This window comes from Arvicola amphibius, chromosome 2 (assembly GCF_903992535.2).
Source record: "Arvicola amphibius chromosome 2, mArvAmp1.2, whole genome shotgun sequence".
Taxonomy (NCBI): Eukaryota; Metazoa; Chordata; class Mammalia; order Rodentia; family Cricetidae; genus Arvicola; species Arvicola amphibius.
The window spans coordinates 34,551,660-34,568,757 of record NC_052048.2 but is presented as its reverse complement, the minus strand read 5'-3'; the positions used below and the strand labels follow the sequence as shown (position 1 = coordinate 34,568,757).

The following is a 17,098-nucleotide window of genomic DNA, read 5'->3' as shown; positions in this document are numbered from 1 at the left end:
AACCACTAAGCCATCTCTCCAGCCTTTTTATTTTTATTTTTAAAGTGTATGTATACCACTTATATTTTAAAATTACTGTGTCGGGCCTGGAGAGATGGCTTAGTAGTTAAGAGCTCTGGCTGCTCTTGCAGAGTATTGGAGTTGGAATTCCAGCACCCACAGAGCAGCTCCATTTGTAACTCCAGCTCCGGGAATCTGATGCCCTCTTCTGGCCTCCAAGGGCACTGCATGCACATCGTGCTAAGACACCCCTGCAGATAAAATAGCCATACATAAAATAATAAGTAGCTGGGCGGTGGTGGCGCACGCCTTTAATCCCAGCACTTAGGAGGCAGAGGCAGGTGGATATCTGTGAGTTTGAGGCCAGCCAAGTCTACAAGAGCTAGTTCCAGGACAGGCTCCAAAGCCACAGAGAAACCCTGTCTCAAAAAAATGCAAAAAAAAAGATAAAATAAAATAATGTGTGTGTGTGTGTGTGTGTGTATGTATGTATGTATATATATATATATATAGTCAGGAAGGAAAATTACCTGCCTAATATAAAATGACATAAGCATAAAATCTCAAGTATAGAAACATCAGAGATGTAAATATTCAATTTCATTAGCAAAGGAAGAAATTTAAAATAAAAAAACGGGGCTGAGTGTGATTGTACACACCTTTAATCCCAGCACTAGGGGAGGCAGAGACAGGAGGTTCTATGAGTGCAAGGCCAGCCTGGTCTTCAGAGAAAGTTCCAGGATAGTCAGGTCTACAGTGAAACCCTGTCTTGAAAAAAAATAAATTAATAAAAGTTGCCATGCAAGCTGGTTGTGTAGCTGAGTTGGTAGACTCCTTGCCAGGCCTGAAGACCCGAGTTTGAGTCCCATGACTCTAGGTATCTCAGCACTCCAGCAACAAAGGCAGGAGGATCAGGAACTCAGTCACCCCCAGTGAGTCCAGCCCAAGACACATAAGACCCTGTCTCCAAAAAGAAAGAAAAATATCAAGTGCATTTTCCCTACACCCAAAAAGTTTTTGTTACGTATATGTTGTAAATGAGTACAAATCAATCATTGTGAAAAGCAATTAAGTTGTATGTCTCAAAACCTTAGATTTATGTCTAATGTCTAGACATAGTGGCATGTGTTTATTTATTTATTTATTTATTTATTTACTTATTTATTTATTTTTGCTTTTCGAGACAGGGTTTCTCTGCAGCTTTAGAGCCTGTCCTGGAACTAGCTCTTGTAGACCAGGCTGGTCTCGAACTCACAGAGATCCGCCTGCCTCTGCCTCCCGAGTGCTGGGATTAAAGGCGTGCGCCACCACCGCCCTGTTGGCATGTGTTTATAATCCCAGCACTTAGGAAGAGGAGAAAGGAAGATGAAGGGTTCAGGTCATAGTGAGTGCGTTCCTGGCTAGTCTGGGCTATGCTATGAGACCCTGTCTCGCAGTAACAAAAAATAATCTTTAATTCCAGCACTTGGGAGGCAGAGGCAGGTGGATCTCAAGAGTGCTCAAAGCTGGCTAGAGCTACGTAACGAAACAATATCTTGAAAACAAAACAAGCACTATTTTCTTATTAGAAGTTTATTTTGTTTTTTTGTTAAGTAGTCCATATTGGCCTATAACTTGCTATATGGTTGAGACTGATCTTGCACTTATAATCCTGTTTCTACCTCTCAAGTACCAAGATTGCAGGTGTTTGCCATTATGTTTGATAAATTTATTAACTTTTTTTTCTTTTTCTCCAAAAAAGATTTCTCTGTGTTTCTCTGGCTGTCCTGGAACTCCTTCTGTAGTCCAGGCTGGTCTTCAGTTCAGAGATCTGCCTGCCTTTGCCTCCCTCCCAAGTGCTAGGATTAAAGGGCATATGCTACCACTGCCTAGCAATTTTATTATCTTTTTTTAAAAGTCACTTATACTGATGGCATATGGCTGTAATTCCAGTGCTCAGGAGGCAGAGTGAACAGATCTCTTGAGTCTGAGGCCAGTCTGTCTATTGCAAATTCTAGGCCACCTGGGTTTGTATAATGAAAACATAACAAAGGAGTCACTGCGTGACTACTGTGCAAGTGGTGCCGTCAGTAATGTCCTTGAGGGCCCGAGTTTCACCTCTAAAACACATGTTAAGAAACTGGACTTGATAGTGTGAGCCTGTAATCCCAGCACTGTCAAGGCAGAGGCAAGATCCCTGGGACTTGTTGGCTGTGTAGTCTAACTGCATTGGTGACAAGATCCCTGGGACTTGTTGGCTATCTAGTCTAACTGCATTGGTGAGTTCCAGGTTCCATGAGAGAATCTTGCTAAAAATATGATGGAGTGATTTAAGAAGACAGCTGATCTTGACCTCTGGCCTCCATGTGTATACACACACACACTTACACACACAAAAAAAACTCACATTAATTTTAAGAGATAAGTATTATCTTTTCTTCCTAGCCATAGCCACTATTTTAGTCACTTTTTTTTTTTAGTCACAGAGCACTATGACAAAGGCAGCGTACTTGTGGCTCACAGTTTCACAGATAGTCATGAGTTCATACCATCATGGTAGGAACATGGGAGCTGGTAGGCAGCAGGATGTTGGAGCAGTAGCAGAGAACATGCATCCTTTTCTGAAAGTTGGGTGTCAGAAGAGAGCTAACTGGGAATGGCATGGACTTTTGAAACCTCGGAGCCCACCCTTTGTGACAGCTACTCCAACAAGGACAAACCTAGTCCTTACCAGACAGCTCCACCAACTAGGGACCAAACATGCAAATATGTGAACCCATTGGGGCCCTTGTCATTCAAAGCACCACAGTACTGTTAACAGTATTTCCTTTTAGTCATCTTTTTCATCAATATAGGCATGTCTGGGTTATTTATTCATTCATTTTGTGTGTTTGGTTCTTATGCCCATGTGTATGTCTGTGCACCGCATGCATGCCTGGTGCCTGTGGAGGCCAGAAGAGGGTAACACATCCCCTGGTACTAGAATTACAGGTGGTTATGAGCCACCATATGGTTTGCTGGGAGTTGAACTTGGGTCATTTGGAAAACAGCTCTTAACTGCCAAGTTGTCTTTCCAGCCCCTCTTTGTTTTGGATACTCATTTGTGTCTAGCACTGAGCTCTATAACTAGTAACTATATAGTGCCGTTTCTTGACTGCCTGAAGAATTCTGTGCAGTATTACAGTTTTCTATTGCCTAGTCAGGAATTGGTGACGCAGCTTAGTAGTAGAGTACCTGCTCAGCATTTGTGAATCCCTAGAACAAAACAAAGAAAACAAAACTGACATGGGGAGAGGGGCAGAAGGAAGGGAGAGACAAACAACTCAATCCCTTTTCATTCTGACATTTCAGCGAGAGCAGTGATGGAATCAACATGTCCCGACTCATTATCAACCAACTAAAATGGCTGGACAGAATTGTAGATAGCAAGGTAGGTTTGGGGGCTTTATCAATTTAAAAGGTTTTTTTACAACTGGGCATGGTAGCGTGTACCTATAATCCCAGCACTTGGGAGGGAGAGGCAGGCTGATTTCTGTGAGTTTGAGGCCAGCCTGGTCTACACAATGAGTTCCAGGACAGCCAGGACTACATAGTGAAACCTTGTTTAGACAACAAACAAAACTCTTAGGAATGGTGGTACATGACAATAACCTGAGTGTTTAGAGGGCAGAGGCAGGAAGATGGAAGTCACTTGAGCCAGCCTAGGCAACATAGTGGTAACTTGGCCCAGAAAGCAAAACAGATTTTTATGTGACTGACAAAACCTTGTTGATTTTTGGGATTTTTTTCCTTTGTAAATGAAAATTTCATTTTCTTATCAGTCATCATCATCATCATCACCTATGTCCCTGCAATGTTTAAGCATGCATGAGCAGCTTGTTTATGGTGGTTCTCCAGTTGTTCCTACCCTGGGCAGTCCTAGAAGCTTGTGTTATTGTCATACCCAAGGCTCCACGGTCTTCCTTTATGCTGTCTGTCCAGCGTTTTTTGGACCTTCCTCTTCGCCTTATCCCATGCACTCCTCCTCCAAGCAGTGCTATGTTCGGGTGTCTGCCATCATTCATTCTCATAGCATGGCCTAAGTATCTCAGGTGCCATTGCTGTACCCTGTAGTTTACTTCCTTCTGTAGATGGAGATGTTTCTTACTGTCATCATTGCGCAGCCTACCCATGTGATGCTTAGAATCCTCCTGAAACATGGCATCTCAAGCACATTCTTATTTCTGTATTTCTTATCAATACATTATCTTTTTTTTAAAAAAAAAGATTTATTTACTTATTTATTGTGTATACAGTGTTCTGCCTGCAGGTCAAAAGAGGGCACCAGATCTCATTACAGGTGGTTGTGAGCCATCATGTGGTTGCTGGGAATTGAACTCAAAATCTCAGAAGAGCAGTCAGTGCTCTTAACCTCTGAGCCATCTCTCCCTGCTTCTGCCTCCCAAGTGCGCCACCACTACCTGCCTCACCCGGCTATTTTTTTAAATGTTGGGAAGAAAGCTAGGCATAGTGGTATACAATTTTAATCCCAGCACTCGGGAGGCAGAGGTGGATCTCTGAATTCTAGGCCACCCTGGTCTATAGAATGAGTCCCAGGGGTACACAGAGAAACCCTGTCTCAAAAAACAAAACAAAAAATGTGGTGGGGGGGGTCGTGTATTGTTTCAAAATCTCACGATTGCTTTTTTCTTTTCTCTCTGAGACAGGAAACAGGGTTTCCCTGTATAGTCCTGTCTATCCTGGAACTCACTCTGTAAACCAAGGCGGCCTCAAACTCACAGAGATCCGCCTGCCTCTGCCTCCGGAGTACTGGGATTAAAGGCGTGCGCCACCATTGCCTGGCTGTAAGATTACTTTTTATTTTTGAAAAGTGGTAAGATCCCAAACCATCTTATTTCACTACAAATGCTTTAATTTGATTGCAGATTGAAGAGGAAACTTTAGGTAGTTTTTGTAAGTATGTAATTTATGCAAGTGCCTTGGTAAAGCTGGTCTTACTTCTTAAGATGCTTTGGGTTGGTTTTTTTGGTTTTTTTTTTTTTTTTCTTTTGCTTGTTTTTACAGGGTCTCACTATCTAACTCTTGACTGGCCTAGAACTAGCCTCGTAGATCAAGCTAGCCTAGAATTTTGACCCTTTTGCATCTATTTCTCAAGCCCACAGATTGTCAGTGTGCACTATCATGCCCATTATCTTTTCAGAGGTTCTTAAAATCATTCTTCTGGTTTTGACAGACACTCCAAACTAAATCTTAGGAAAACAGGGATTTTACAGTCTTATCTGGGCTGGAATCTGGGGTCTGTACTCAATTTGAATGTAGACAGGATTATCTACTATGTTATATAAATTTAGAGGAGAGGCATTTTCCTCTTGTGGGGATGTGTTCATGGACAGGTGCAGGTGTTTGTCCAAGTACGTAGAGACCAGAGAACAACCTTGGATGTTATTCCTCAGGCAACAGCCACTATTTTTTCCTTCCTGAAACAGTCTTTCAGTAATCTGAGACTTGCTGGTATACCCCAGGGGTTTATCTGTGTCTGCTTCCCCAGACATGCTATTTCCCATGGGCTCTGGGGATTGAACACGGACCCTCATTTCTTGTGGTTTTTTTTTTTTCTTTTAATGGCATTTTATTGAGTATACTCTTTCCCAGCTCCCATTTGCCTCTTAATTTAAATTTTGAGCTTGAGTCTATCATGGTCATGTTGTATACATGATGGTTTCAGGTCTGTATTTGATAAGTACTGCTTATTTTGAGTAATGTGCTACAATTCTAATAATGTTCTCCCTGCAGGACCTCACAACCCAGATGATGCAGTTGATCAGTGTTGCTCCAGTGAACTTACAGCATGACTTCATCACCAGCCTTCCTGAGATCCTAGGGGATTCCCAGCATGCTAACGTGGGAAAAGAACTCAGGTGGATAAGCACTGTGCTACTACTGTCTTGTTGAGGGGAACTTGTTCTGTGCAGAATGAAAAGAGCTAAGTTTACGTCTAGTGAGGTAACTCAGTGACTAAGGGTGCTTGCCTATCATCTCTGATGATGTAAGTTTAATCCTGGAGCCCACATAGTAGAAGAGAACTGACTTCCATATATGCACCGTGGCACACATTGGTGTGTGCACACATACACATGCATTTAGGATATAAAAGCTGGATCACAGTGTTTAAGTTCATTCTCAGCTGTGTAGCAAGTCACAGCCAGTCTGGGGTACATGAGACTCAAACCACACACAAAAAGTGGCTGGGTATAGAACTCAGTTGATAGAGTGCTTGTCTAATGTGTACAAAATGTGTTCTTTCCTAATACTACATAACAGGTGTGGTGGCAGACAGTGGAGGCAGGAGAACCAGAAATTCAAGGTCGTCCTTGGCTACATTGTGAGTTTGAGGCTAGCCTGGGATACAAAAAAAATGAAACCCTGCCTCAAGATGTAAATATTATAAATTATGGTGCATGTACCTTACATGAATGGGAAGAGTATGGAGTTTGACGTGGTTTCTAGTAACTGCATGCATTTGTGTAGTCCCATTTACTTTCTCCTTCCCCTTACCCCCTTTTTAAGATGGGGGTCTTACATAGTCCAGGCTGGTCTCAACTTCACTCTGTAGCTAAATATGACCTTGAACTTGTGATCCTCTTGCTTTTTCTCAAGTCTTAGATCTGGGATTACAGGTATGTGCCACTAAGTTTGCCTTCCACATACTTTTCTTTTTTGTTTATTTTGCATATGTGCCTAGGGATAGTGCACACGTGTACCACTGTGTGGAGCTCAGAGGACAGCTGTCGGGAGTTGAACTTTTCCTTCCATATTTTACATTCCTAGAATCAAACTCAGATCTTTAGACTTGATAGCAAATGCCAATATCTGTTGAGCCACCTCACTGGCCCCCTTATATGTTCATTTAAATGATGAACCTGTTATGAAAACTCGTTAGGATTAGGCTATAGAGAATTTTGTTTGTTTGTTTGTTTTTGTTTTTGGTTTTTTTTTTTTTTTTTTTTGGTTTTTCGAGACAGGGTTTCTCTGCGGCTTTGGAGCCTGTCCTGGAACTAGCTCTTGTAGACCAGGCTGGTCTCGAACTCACAGAGATCCGCCTGCCTCTGCCTCCCGAGTGCTGGGATTAAAGGCGTGCGCCACCACCGCCCGGCTTGTTTTTGTTTTTTTGAGACAGAGTTTTTCTGTGTTGCTTTAGAGCCTGTCCTGGAACTAGCTCTTGTAGACCAGGCTGGCCTCGAACTCACAGAGATCCACCTGCCTCTGCCTCCCGAGTGCTGGAATTAAAGGCATGTGCCACCATGCCCATCTGATACTTCCTCCTAGTTTGCCAGTTGGCTGCAATGCTGTGCAATGCTGTAGGTAATGTTCAGTGATTTCTTCCTTTGTGCTTTTGGACAGTGTGCTTCTGTGGATAGAGCACAGTGTTACTCATTTTGCACGTACAATGGGCTTGTCCTGTTGTTGTGCATTCTCACAGGACCCCTCCTACCCATCTCACCTCAGTGCACTGCTGTCGCTCCATGCATATGTCCATCATATATACCACAGTCCACTTAATTATTGTGTGTTTCTTTCCTTCTAGTTTTTCCGGAAAGTGTATACCAACTAAGTAACAATGATTTCTCAGTAGTGAAGATGGTGAAAGAGGGGCATATCATATCATTTCTACATATTCAAGGTTTTGTAATGAGCATGTATTATATTATGCTTTCTAATGAAGACAATACCAAACACAATCTTTATTTTTTCCTTTTTTTTTTTTTTTTTTTTTTTTTTTTTTTTTTTGGAGGCAGTTTCTTTTTATGTATTCCTGTCTGAAGCACCATATACAAAACAGGCTGACCTTAAGCTCACAGAAATCCTCCTGAGTGTTGGGATTAAAGGCATGCATCAAAAGCAATCATTTAATAGGAACTAGTACAGGTGGCTTTCTTCTTCTTCTTCTTCTTCTTCTTCTTTTTTTCCCCCTTGATACAGGGTCTCATTGTGTAGCCCTGGCTGTTCTGAACTCGCTTTGTAAACCAGGCAGGTCTCCAACTCACAGAGACTCACCTGCTTCTGCCTCTAAAGTGCTAGTGTGTCATTACTGTCCTGTTACAGCCGATTTCTTACCAGTGGGTTCCATTCTCAAGTTCAAGCAGCTACAGATTAAAGATCTTCCCAAAAAAAAAAAAAAAATGCACACGCACTGACATACAGATTTTTCTGGTCATTGTTTCCCAAACAACATAGCATGACAGGTATTTGCATAACTTTTACATTGCATTAAGCGTTCTAAGTATCCTAGAAGTAATTGACAGTGTGTAGGAGGATGAGCAAGTTATGTAATATATGTAGTGTGTAATAACTACACCGTTTTATAGAACGGATTTAAGTATCCTAGGATTTTGGTGCTGTGGATAACCTAGGAATCAATTCACTGCAGGTACCAAGAGACAACTGCATATCCTGTCTTCCCTGACTCTAGTGAGTGACTTTCTCAGGTTGTTTTCTGCCTAGTTCTATTCAAACCATTATCCGGCTTTTTTTTCTTTGTTATTAACAGTGAGCTGCTGATTCAGAATACTTCATTGACTGTCCCAATTTTGGATGTCTTTTCCAGTCTCCGACTTGACTCAAAATTCTTGTCTGAGGTAGGAAAGACCCTGCTTTCCAGAAATAGGGAGAAATCATGTGCAGTGAGAGAAAATAACACTGAAACTATGCTCACAAACATAAGTATTATGTGCACATGTACACGCATCTCACACACACTCATACACACACACATCTTGTGATAGGGATCGTCACGGGTATCAAAACCAGAAATCAGCCCCTTTACCTTTTTTTTTTTTTTTTTTTTTTTTTTTTTAGTGAGATGGTCTGACCATGTAGTCCAGACTGGCCTCAAAAGCAAACTTTTCCTGCCTTAGCCTCCTCAGTGCTGGAAGAATGCATGTGTGCCCCAGGCCTGGCTTAAGCATGCAATTTAGTTGGGTTTTGTTTAGTTTTTTTACTGTGCTGATGATCAAACCCAGGTTTCCACAAATGCTAGGCAGACATTTAACCAGTGAGTCACACCCTTGTCTCCTAAGTGGTAAGTTTGTGTGTTTGAGTATATATGCATGCATGTAGAAGCCAAAGGACAACCTCAGGTGTTCTTCAGGTCTGTACACTTAAAAACTTTTTTTTAGACAGGTCTCACTGCATGGAGCTTACTTGCAAGCACTTCCTGCCATGCCTGGTTATTTTTATGTGAGTTTTGGGATCAAACTCATATGTCATGTCAGAGCTGGGAATATAGCTTAGTTGTGAAGTGCTTGCCTAGGATGTACAAAGCTTTGCTCCCCAGCACCACATAAACTTGATGTTGTGGCATACACATAAACAAGAGATCGAGACTAGAGGAAGAGACAGACGTTCAAGATCATCCAAGGCCAGCCTGGGATTCTAAAACCCTCAAGGAAAATAATAACAACTGTTTGTACTTTTTTGGTAACTTTTAAAATACAAGCATTCCTCAATCTAGCTGGTTTTTATTTGGCAGTTATTTCCCTAGACCTTGGCTGCCTTCTAAATAACATAGTCTTATTCTGGAACAGAGTCAGCTTTTCATAATTCTTTCTGAATAACATTCAAAGACAAACCCTCTGGGGACAGGTCCATAAACCCAGGGTCATTCACAGTCAAAAGTAAGTTTCCTGGGGTCAGTGGTGAGGGCAGTATGGGGAAAGTGACACTTAGTTTTGCTCTCCTTTTGTCAGTTGTGACCATAGACTCTGAAATGTAAGGCTAATGATGTTTGACCTTCATCACTGGTCTGTTCTAGAAAAATCTTTGACATTTATAATTGCGAGTTTGTAATTTGGGAGAAAATAATATGTTTTTCTTCCTAAACTACAAGTAGAAAAATCAAGTGAGAAAAGAATTTTCTAATTTTATCTAATAAATATTTATTGGGCTAGAGTAGTGAAGGGTTTTGTGCTTTTTATATTTAGATCCGCCAGTTGGTGATGGGCAAGCTGTCTTCTGTTCGGCTGGAGGATTTACCAGTGATAGTAAAGTTCATTCTTCATTCTGTAACAGACACTACTTCACTTGAGGTATGCTACTATTTCCTGTCAAGCCTACATTAAGATACACGAGGGACTGGAGAGACGGCTCAGAAGTTAAGAGCACTGACTGCTCTTCCAGACGTCCTGAGTTCAATTCCCAGCAACCACATGGTGACTCACAACCATCAATAATGAGATCTGGTGCCCTATTCTGGTTTAGGCATATGTTGTGGGATGGACGGAGGGCTGCTTCCCGCCACCCAGCTAGCTTTACCCAAAATAATTACGCGGAAACTGTATTCATTTAAACCCTGCTTGGCCCATTAGTTTCAGCCTCTTATTGGCTAATTCTCACATCTTGACTAACCCATATTTAGTAATCTGTGTAGCACCATGAGGTGGTGGCTTACCAGGAGAGATCTTAACCTGCGTCCGACTCAGAGAGGAAAGGCATGGTGACTGCCTGAAGTGTCTGCCTCACTGCCTTCTTCCCAGCATTCTGTTCTGTCTACTCCACCCACCTATGTTCTGATCTATCAGGCCAAGCAGTTTCTTTATTAATTAACCAATGAAACAACAGATAGATATAAGACACTCCTACATCAGGCATGCATGCAAGCAGAAGACTATATACATAATAGTAAACAAAACTTTAAAAAAAGATATATGGATATGCTACTTAAGTAGTTCAAGTTGCTATTTTCTGGTCCTAGACTAATTGATACTGATTACTACAGATAGCAGATAGCTGTTGGGAGAGAACACAGCCCAGTCTGGTTGATTACTTAGCATAAGCTGCTACAGAACGACATTTGCTATTTCTGTGTAGAAGCACTTCAGGTGAATCAAGAGCTTGGGGTATAACATTCTCTATGTGCTTGAACTATTCTCGTCTAGTCTGCTGACATGTCTTTTGTTGCAAGTCGAGTGTTTTCCTCAGTATCTTGGGGATGTTAAGATTCCATTGAGGAAATGTGCTATGCCTCTCCACTGAGGGTGAGCAGAATTCATGGCTAATACTGATTTTCCATAGGTCATTTCTGAGCTTCGGGAGAAGTTAAATGTGCAGCATTTTATTTTGCCATCACGGGTTCAGGCTTCCCAAAGCAAGTTGAAAAGTAAAGGACTAGCAAGGTATGGAAAAATTTGCAGTTGCCATTTTTTTTCTTAGATAATCATAGTTTTCTCACCTTTATCCTGAAGGCAGGATAGTTATTAGATCTTAATATATGACAAATACTGGTATTATGATTACATTCACATCAGGCTGGAGAGACGGCTCAGAGGTTAAAAGCACTGGCTGCTCTTTCAGAGGTCCTGAGTTCAATTCCCAGCGCTCACATGGTAGCTCACAACCATCTATGATGAGATCTGGTGCCCTCATCTGGCATGCAGGTGTACATACAGGGAGAATACTATATGCATAATAAATAAATATTAAAAAAAGATTAATTCACATCACGTAGCATGACAACGGATTTTTAATTGTGTGTGTGTGTGTGTGTGTGTGTGTGTGTGTGTGTGTGTGCTTTCCTAGCCATTCAGATCAATTCCACATAGTTCACAGTACAAGTTTTTCAGTAGTTTACAGATGAGGTTGGTGCTTCCTCCAGAACCTTGCTTAATAGTCAGAAACAGATTTATAAGGTCTTCTCTGGTAAGTGGAAGAAATATTGTTTTCTGCTTTGCTGTTTGTAGCTCTTCAGGAGATCAAGAAAACAGTGATAAAGACTGTATTGTTCTCGTCTTTGATGTAATCAAGTCAGCCATTAGGTATGAGAAAACCATTTCGGAAGCCTGGATTAAGGTAAGATCCTTGCAACATTGTCAACCGTGAGTGTCAGTCACTGATAGATGTGTGAGCTGGGATGAAATAAAAGTCTTAAAATTGTCATTCAAGTATAAATGATAATGATGGGCTGATGAACAGGAATGAATAATATACTCCACTGATACAGTATTGTGGCACTTGTTTTTCTAGGCCATCGAGCGCATTGAGTCAGCGCCTGAGCATAAGGTAATAGTCTTCTGCTTTGAACTTAAAATTTTATCCTACTTTCTTTCTTCCTTGCAGTGTGGAGAAAACAACCGGGGGGTGACTTGCTGAGTGGTCTGCTCTTACCTGCTAATTCTGGAAATGAATTTAGCCTACAGTATTTAGTAGGGGAGTAGGAGGTTGTTCCACCCACATGAAGTTACAATTAAAGAATCAGCACCACGCCTGGGTCATTCAGATCCCTGTGCCTATGGCTGGCCTTCCTCCCACCAGGCCAAGTTGTCAAGACAAGGGCATTCTCTGTTTGATTTTTACTCTGCCCATGTAGCCCTGACCTGAATAGGTTTTACCTTAATAAACTTTACACTGTAAAGTCTCTCTTCTCTCTCTCTCTCTCTCTCTCTCTCTCTCTGTTTCTATGTATGTGTCTGTGTCACACTTTGCAATCCATATTGGCCTAGAATTCACTGTGTTAAAATTAGGATGATTCTCCTGTCTCAGCTTTTGTGTGCTGGGAGCACAAACATAAGCCCAACTTGTCTTTTGGCCTAGACTCCTCTCCTGTGAAGAAGTTGGATGTCTGTGTTTCTATGTACTGATTGTTTCTTCTGAAGGTTTTGCTTGGGTTGGAATCTTTTGTCCTATGGGAATTTTGTTAGTTGGTTGTCCAGTTATTAGGTGACAGTCTTAAAAGTATGATACAGAATAAATGATAAAAATAGTCAAGTTTTTTGAGGCAATGTCTCATCTAGCTGCCTTCAAACTCACTGGATAGCTGAAGATGACCTTGAATTCCTACCTCTTCTCCCAAGTACTGGGATGACAGGCATTTGCTACCATGATTAGCTTGAAAATAGTTGTGGAGGATAGATAATAATCACATATAACCCAATTGTTTGTTTTGTTTTGTTGGCTTTTTAAATATTTTTTTTAATATTTATTTATTATGTATACAATATTCTGTCTGTGTGTATGCCTGAAGTCTAGAAGAGGGCACCAGACTTCATTACAGATGGTTGTGAGCCACCATGTGGTTGCTGGGAATTGAACTCAGGACCTTTGGAAGAGCAGGCAATGCTTTTAACCCCTGAGCCATCTCTCCAGCCCCGGCTTTTTTAATTATTTAATATTTTTTTCAAGTTCCCATTCCCTCTCCTCCTCCCATTCCCTCCACATAACCCCCACCCCACCCCACCCTTACCCACTCCTCAGAGAAGGTAAGGCACGTTGCTTTGGGAAAGGTCCAAGGCCATCCCTACTATATCTAGGCTGAACAAGGTATCCCTCTAAAGAGAATGGGTTCTCAAAAATCTCGTACAAGCAGTAGGGACAAATCCTGCTGCCACTGCCATGGCTCCTCAGTCTGCCCCAGCCATGCAACTGTTAACCAAATTCAGAGGGACTAGTTTGGTCCTATGCTTATTCCTTCCTAGTCTGGCTGGTGTTGGTGAGCTCCCATTAGCTCAGGTAGACTGTTTCAGTGGGTGCCCCATCATGGTCTTGACCTCTTTGCTCATAATCTCATTCCTCCCACTCTTCAACTGGACTTTTGAGTGTTGTTTTTCAAAACAGAATTTTTCTGTGTCGCCCAAGCTGTCCAGGAACTCACTCTGCATTCGAACTCAGAAATCTGCCTGTCTCTGCCCAGCCCATTTCTTTTGATAATCTCATTATGTAGGTTGGCTATAGTTTTGCATTCTTATTTGATTCTCTGTGCATTTTCCCTTACCATAAATATTTTGTGTACTTTATTTATTTACTTATTGCATAGATAATAAACACTAATAAATTGGAAAGCATACATAAATTACATATGTGGCCAGGTGGTGGCGCACACCTTTAATCTCAGCACTCAGGAGTGAGAGATAGGTGGATCTCTGTGAATTTGAGGCCAGCCTTATCTACAGAGAGAAGCCCTGTCTTGAGAAAACAAAACAAAGCAAACAAAGGTACATTTTTGAAAAAAGATTTCCCTTGTTTACACTTATTACAGATAATTTTTTTTATTTTTTAAAAAATGTTTTTAAATTTTTATTTTTGTGTTTGCTTGCACACGTGCTAAAATGTCTGGAGGCAGGAAGAAGTGCATTGGGTCTATGGGCCACCCCGTATGGGGTTATGAACCAAGCCCTGGCTCTCTAGAGTAGCAGTACTTTTAGCCACTGAGCTGTCTCTCTATCCTCTTTTTAATGTTTTATCTTTTTGTATAAGCTGTGTGTGTGTGTGTGTGTGTGTGTGTGTGTATAAGACACATATACCCCTATACCCACAGATCTGTGCATATGCATGTGTATATAGTTTTTATATACTGTCTTTATGACATTGGATCCTACTGTGCTTAGCATTTTGCAGGTTACTTGTTTTTTTACTTCACCATATGTCACTGTGTATCAGAAATGGCTTCCTCTGTCAAAAACATGGGTTAGTGGAGCGGGTTGGTGGTGGCACAAGTCTTTAACCCCAGCATTCTAGAGGCAGAGAGAGACAGGTGGGTCTCTGAGTCTGAGGGCAGACTGGCTTACAAAGTGAGTTCCAGGACGTCCAGGACTACACAGAGAAACCCAGTTTTGAGAAACAAAGTACAGAACAAATAAACAAAATGGATTGCTTATACTGGTTTTGTGGTTCTGTATACTTAAAAAATAATTATAATTTTATTATATTTATTTATTTTTTTTCTCATTTTTTTTATTAAAGATTTCTATCTCCTCCCCTCCTCCTCCCCCTTCCCTCCCCTCCCTTCGACCCATACCCCCACTCCACCCCTCTCCAAGACAAAGAGCCATCAGGGTTCCCTTCACTATGTTAAGTCCAAGGTCCTCCCAGCTCCCCCTAAGTCCAGGAAGGTGAGCAACCAAACTGACAAGGCTCACAGTGAGCCCGTCCATGCTGTAGAGTTCATGTTCATTGCCGTTGTCCTTGGTTTCTCAGTCTTCCTCCACCATCAGCCACATTCAGAGAGTCCGGTTTGGTCCCCTGTTCCATCAGTCCCATTCCAACTGGACTTGGTGGTCTCCCGTTAGCTCTGTCCCACCGTCTCAATGGGTAAACACACTCCTCACGGTCCTGCTCCCAAGGTCCCGATGAGGAGCAAAAGGAGGGAGATCATATATTTATTTATTATAATATATTTATTATATTAACCTTTCTATATTGGTAATCATTTATAGTCTTTGTAACTTTTCATAAAGCAGTTTTCCTAATTATAAAAGGATATAATTTAGTTGACCAGTGATTTAATCTATTTTTAACAATGTAAAGATGTTCAAAATTCTATTTTAGTATCCTCTCTTAATATTCTGATATTTTCTTATGAACTATCAAAGGATAATAGTTGTGGCACTTTATTTCTCTGAAAAGTGTTTCTGGGTTTTGTAACTGTGGAGTCAGGCAGCGAGTGTCGTCTTTGGGTTTTAGTGGAAAGTAGCTGAGCCGCAGTTCTGGTTTGTTGAGCCGCTTCCTGTTGTTGCTCCCTGACAGACTTTGGACGTGGCAATGCTGCTCATTATCTACAGCACCAGCACGCAGACAAAGAAGAGCATTGAAAAGGTGCTGAGAAACAAGATTCAGTTGGGCTGCATTCAAGACCAGCTGCTGGACAGTACATTCTCCACACATTACTTGGTAAGTGTGAGGTAAGCAGGGAGTAGATGCAGGTGGACAGATGCTGAGAGGATAACATTTTTGTCATTTCTGCATCATGTGGCAATCCCATGACACCTTTCCCAGTATTGAGCTTTTTCAGTGCAATGAAGTAATTGCTTTGTTGGGTTGAGATGATGATGTTAATAAACCAACCAATATTGGCTTCCAACCTATCAAGAAGAAGTTAACAAAGTTGGTTTATCTTGAACTTCTCTGACCCAAACTCCAAATTCTTTGTCTTTTGGATTTTTTAAAAAAGATTCATTTTTATTTTTATATATGTGTTTCTATTCCTGTGTGTATTTGCCATTTGTGTGCAGATGCTCTTGGAGGCCAGAAGAGGAGAGGACATTGGCTCCTGTGGAGCTAGAGTTACAGGTTGTAAATGGATGTTAGAAACCAAACTTGTTGGAAGAATAGCAAATATTCTTAACTGCTGAGCCAGCTCTCTAGCCTCAATATAATTTTTTAATCTGTTTTGATTTTTTTTTTCCTAGAGAGTTTCACTGTGTAGTCTTGGCTGGCCTTGAACTCATAGACACCCACCTGCCTCTGCCTCCACAGTGTACTACCACATTTGTGTTTTTTGTTTGTTCCTTTGGTTTGACTTTTTTTTTTTTAAATAGCAGTATCAATAAAGAAAATGGCATTACTAGCGTTATTTATTTTGGATCCCTTAATGTCTGTCTATATTGTATTATTAGTGGGATCTGGTCACCTCTCTTCCTATAGCAGATGTTCAAAGAACCTGGTTTGGGAGCCTGGGAATTAACTAAGTTGGTAAAGTGCTTGCCAGACAATCATGAAGACCTGAATTCTTTCCCAAAACCCACAAAAAAAGCTGAGCATGGAGACACACATTTGTTTTTTGATTTTGAAGCCTGTCCTGGAACTCGCTCTTGTAGACTAGGCTGGCCTCGAACTCAGAGATCTGCCTGCCTCTGCCTCCTGAGTGCTGGAATTATAGGTATGTGCCACCACCACCAGGTGGCGACCCACATTTGTAATCACAGTACTGAGGAGGTAGAAATAGGCAGGTCCCTGAGGTTCACTAGTCAGCCAGTATAGCATTTGTTGAGTCCCAGATCCAAGTGAAGATCCTTGTCTCAAAAAACCAAAATAAACAAAAACACAAGATGGATGGCTCCTCAAAACGACTGCTGAAGTTGACCTCTGCCCTCCACATACACTGGTACAGATGGTCAGCAGCACACATTTGGACCTGCACTTACATGAACACACACACAGTCTCACACACATACATACAGAATTCCATCTGGGTAGCATTGAATGTTACAGACTGATCTTAAATTATAACAGAAACAGAGCAGGTTCCAGGAGGCACATGAGTGAGTGAAGAAACTGGAATCTATTCATTCTGGTTTGTATTCTAAACTGAACAAATAGAGCTGTATATGAAGTTTATCATTTAATTATTGTG

At 41.3% G+C, this 17,098-nt stretch overlaps 1 protein-coding gene across 1 annotated transcript in view; it reads left to right on the top strand.

Annotated features, from left to right (window-relative positions):
• Positions 1-17,098, top strand: part of Fancd2 (FA complementation group D2) — an 83,737-nt gene that overhangs the window by 13,067 nt on the left and 53,572 nt on the right. Inside the window, 8 exon segments of the mRNA XM_042054581.1 lie at positions 3,331-3,409; positions 5,773-5,897; positions 8,528-8,615; positions 9,960-10,064; positions 11,050-11,150; positions 11,715-11,823; positions 11,998-12,033; positions 15,493-15,636. Coding sequence (XP_041910515.1) covers positions 3,331-3,409; positions 5,773-5,897; positions 8,528-8,615; positions 9,960-10,064; positions 11,050-11,150; positions 11,715-11,823; positions 11,998-12,033; positions 15,493-15,636 — 787 coding nt within the window.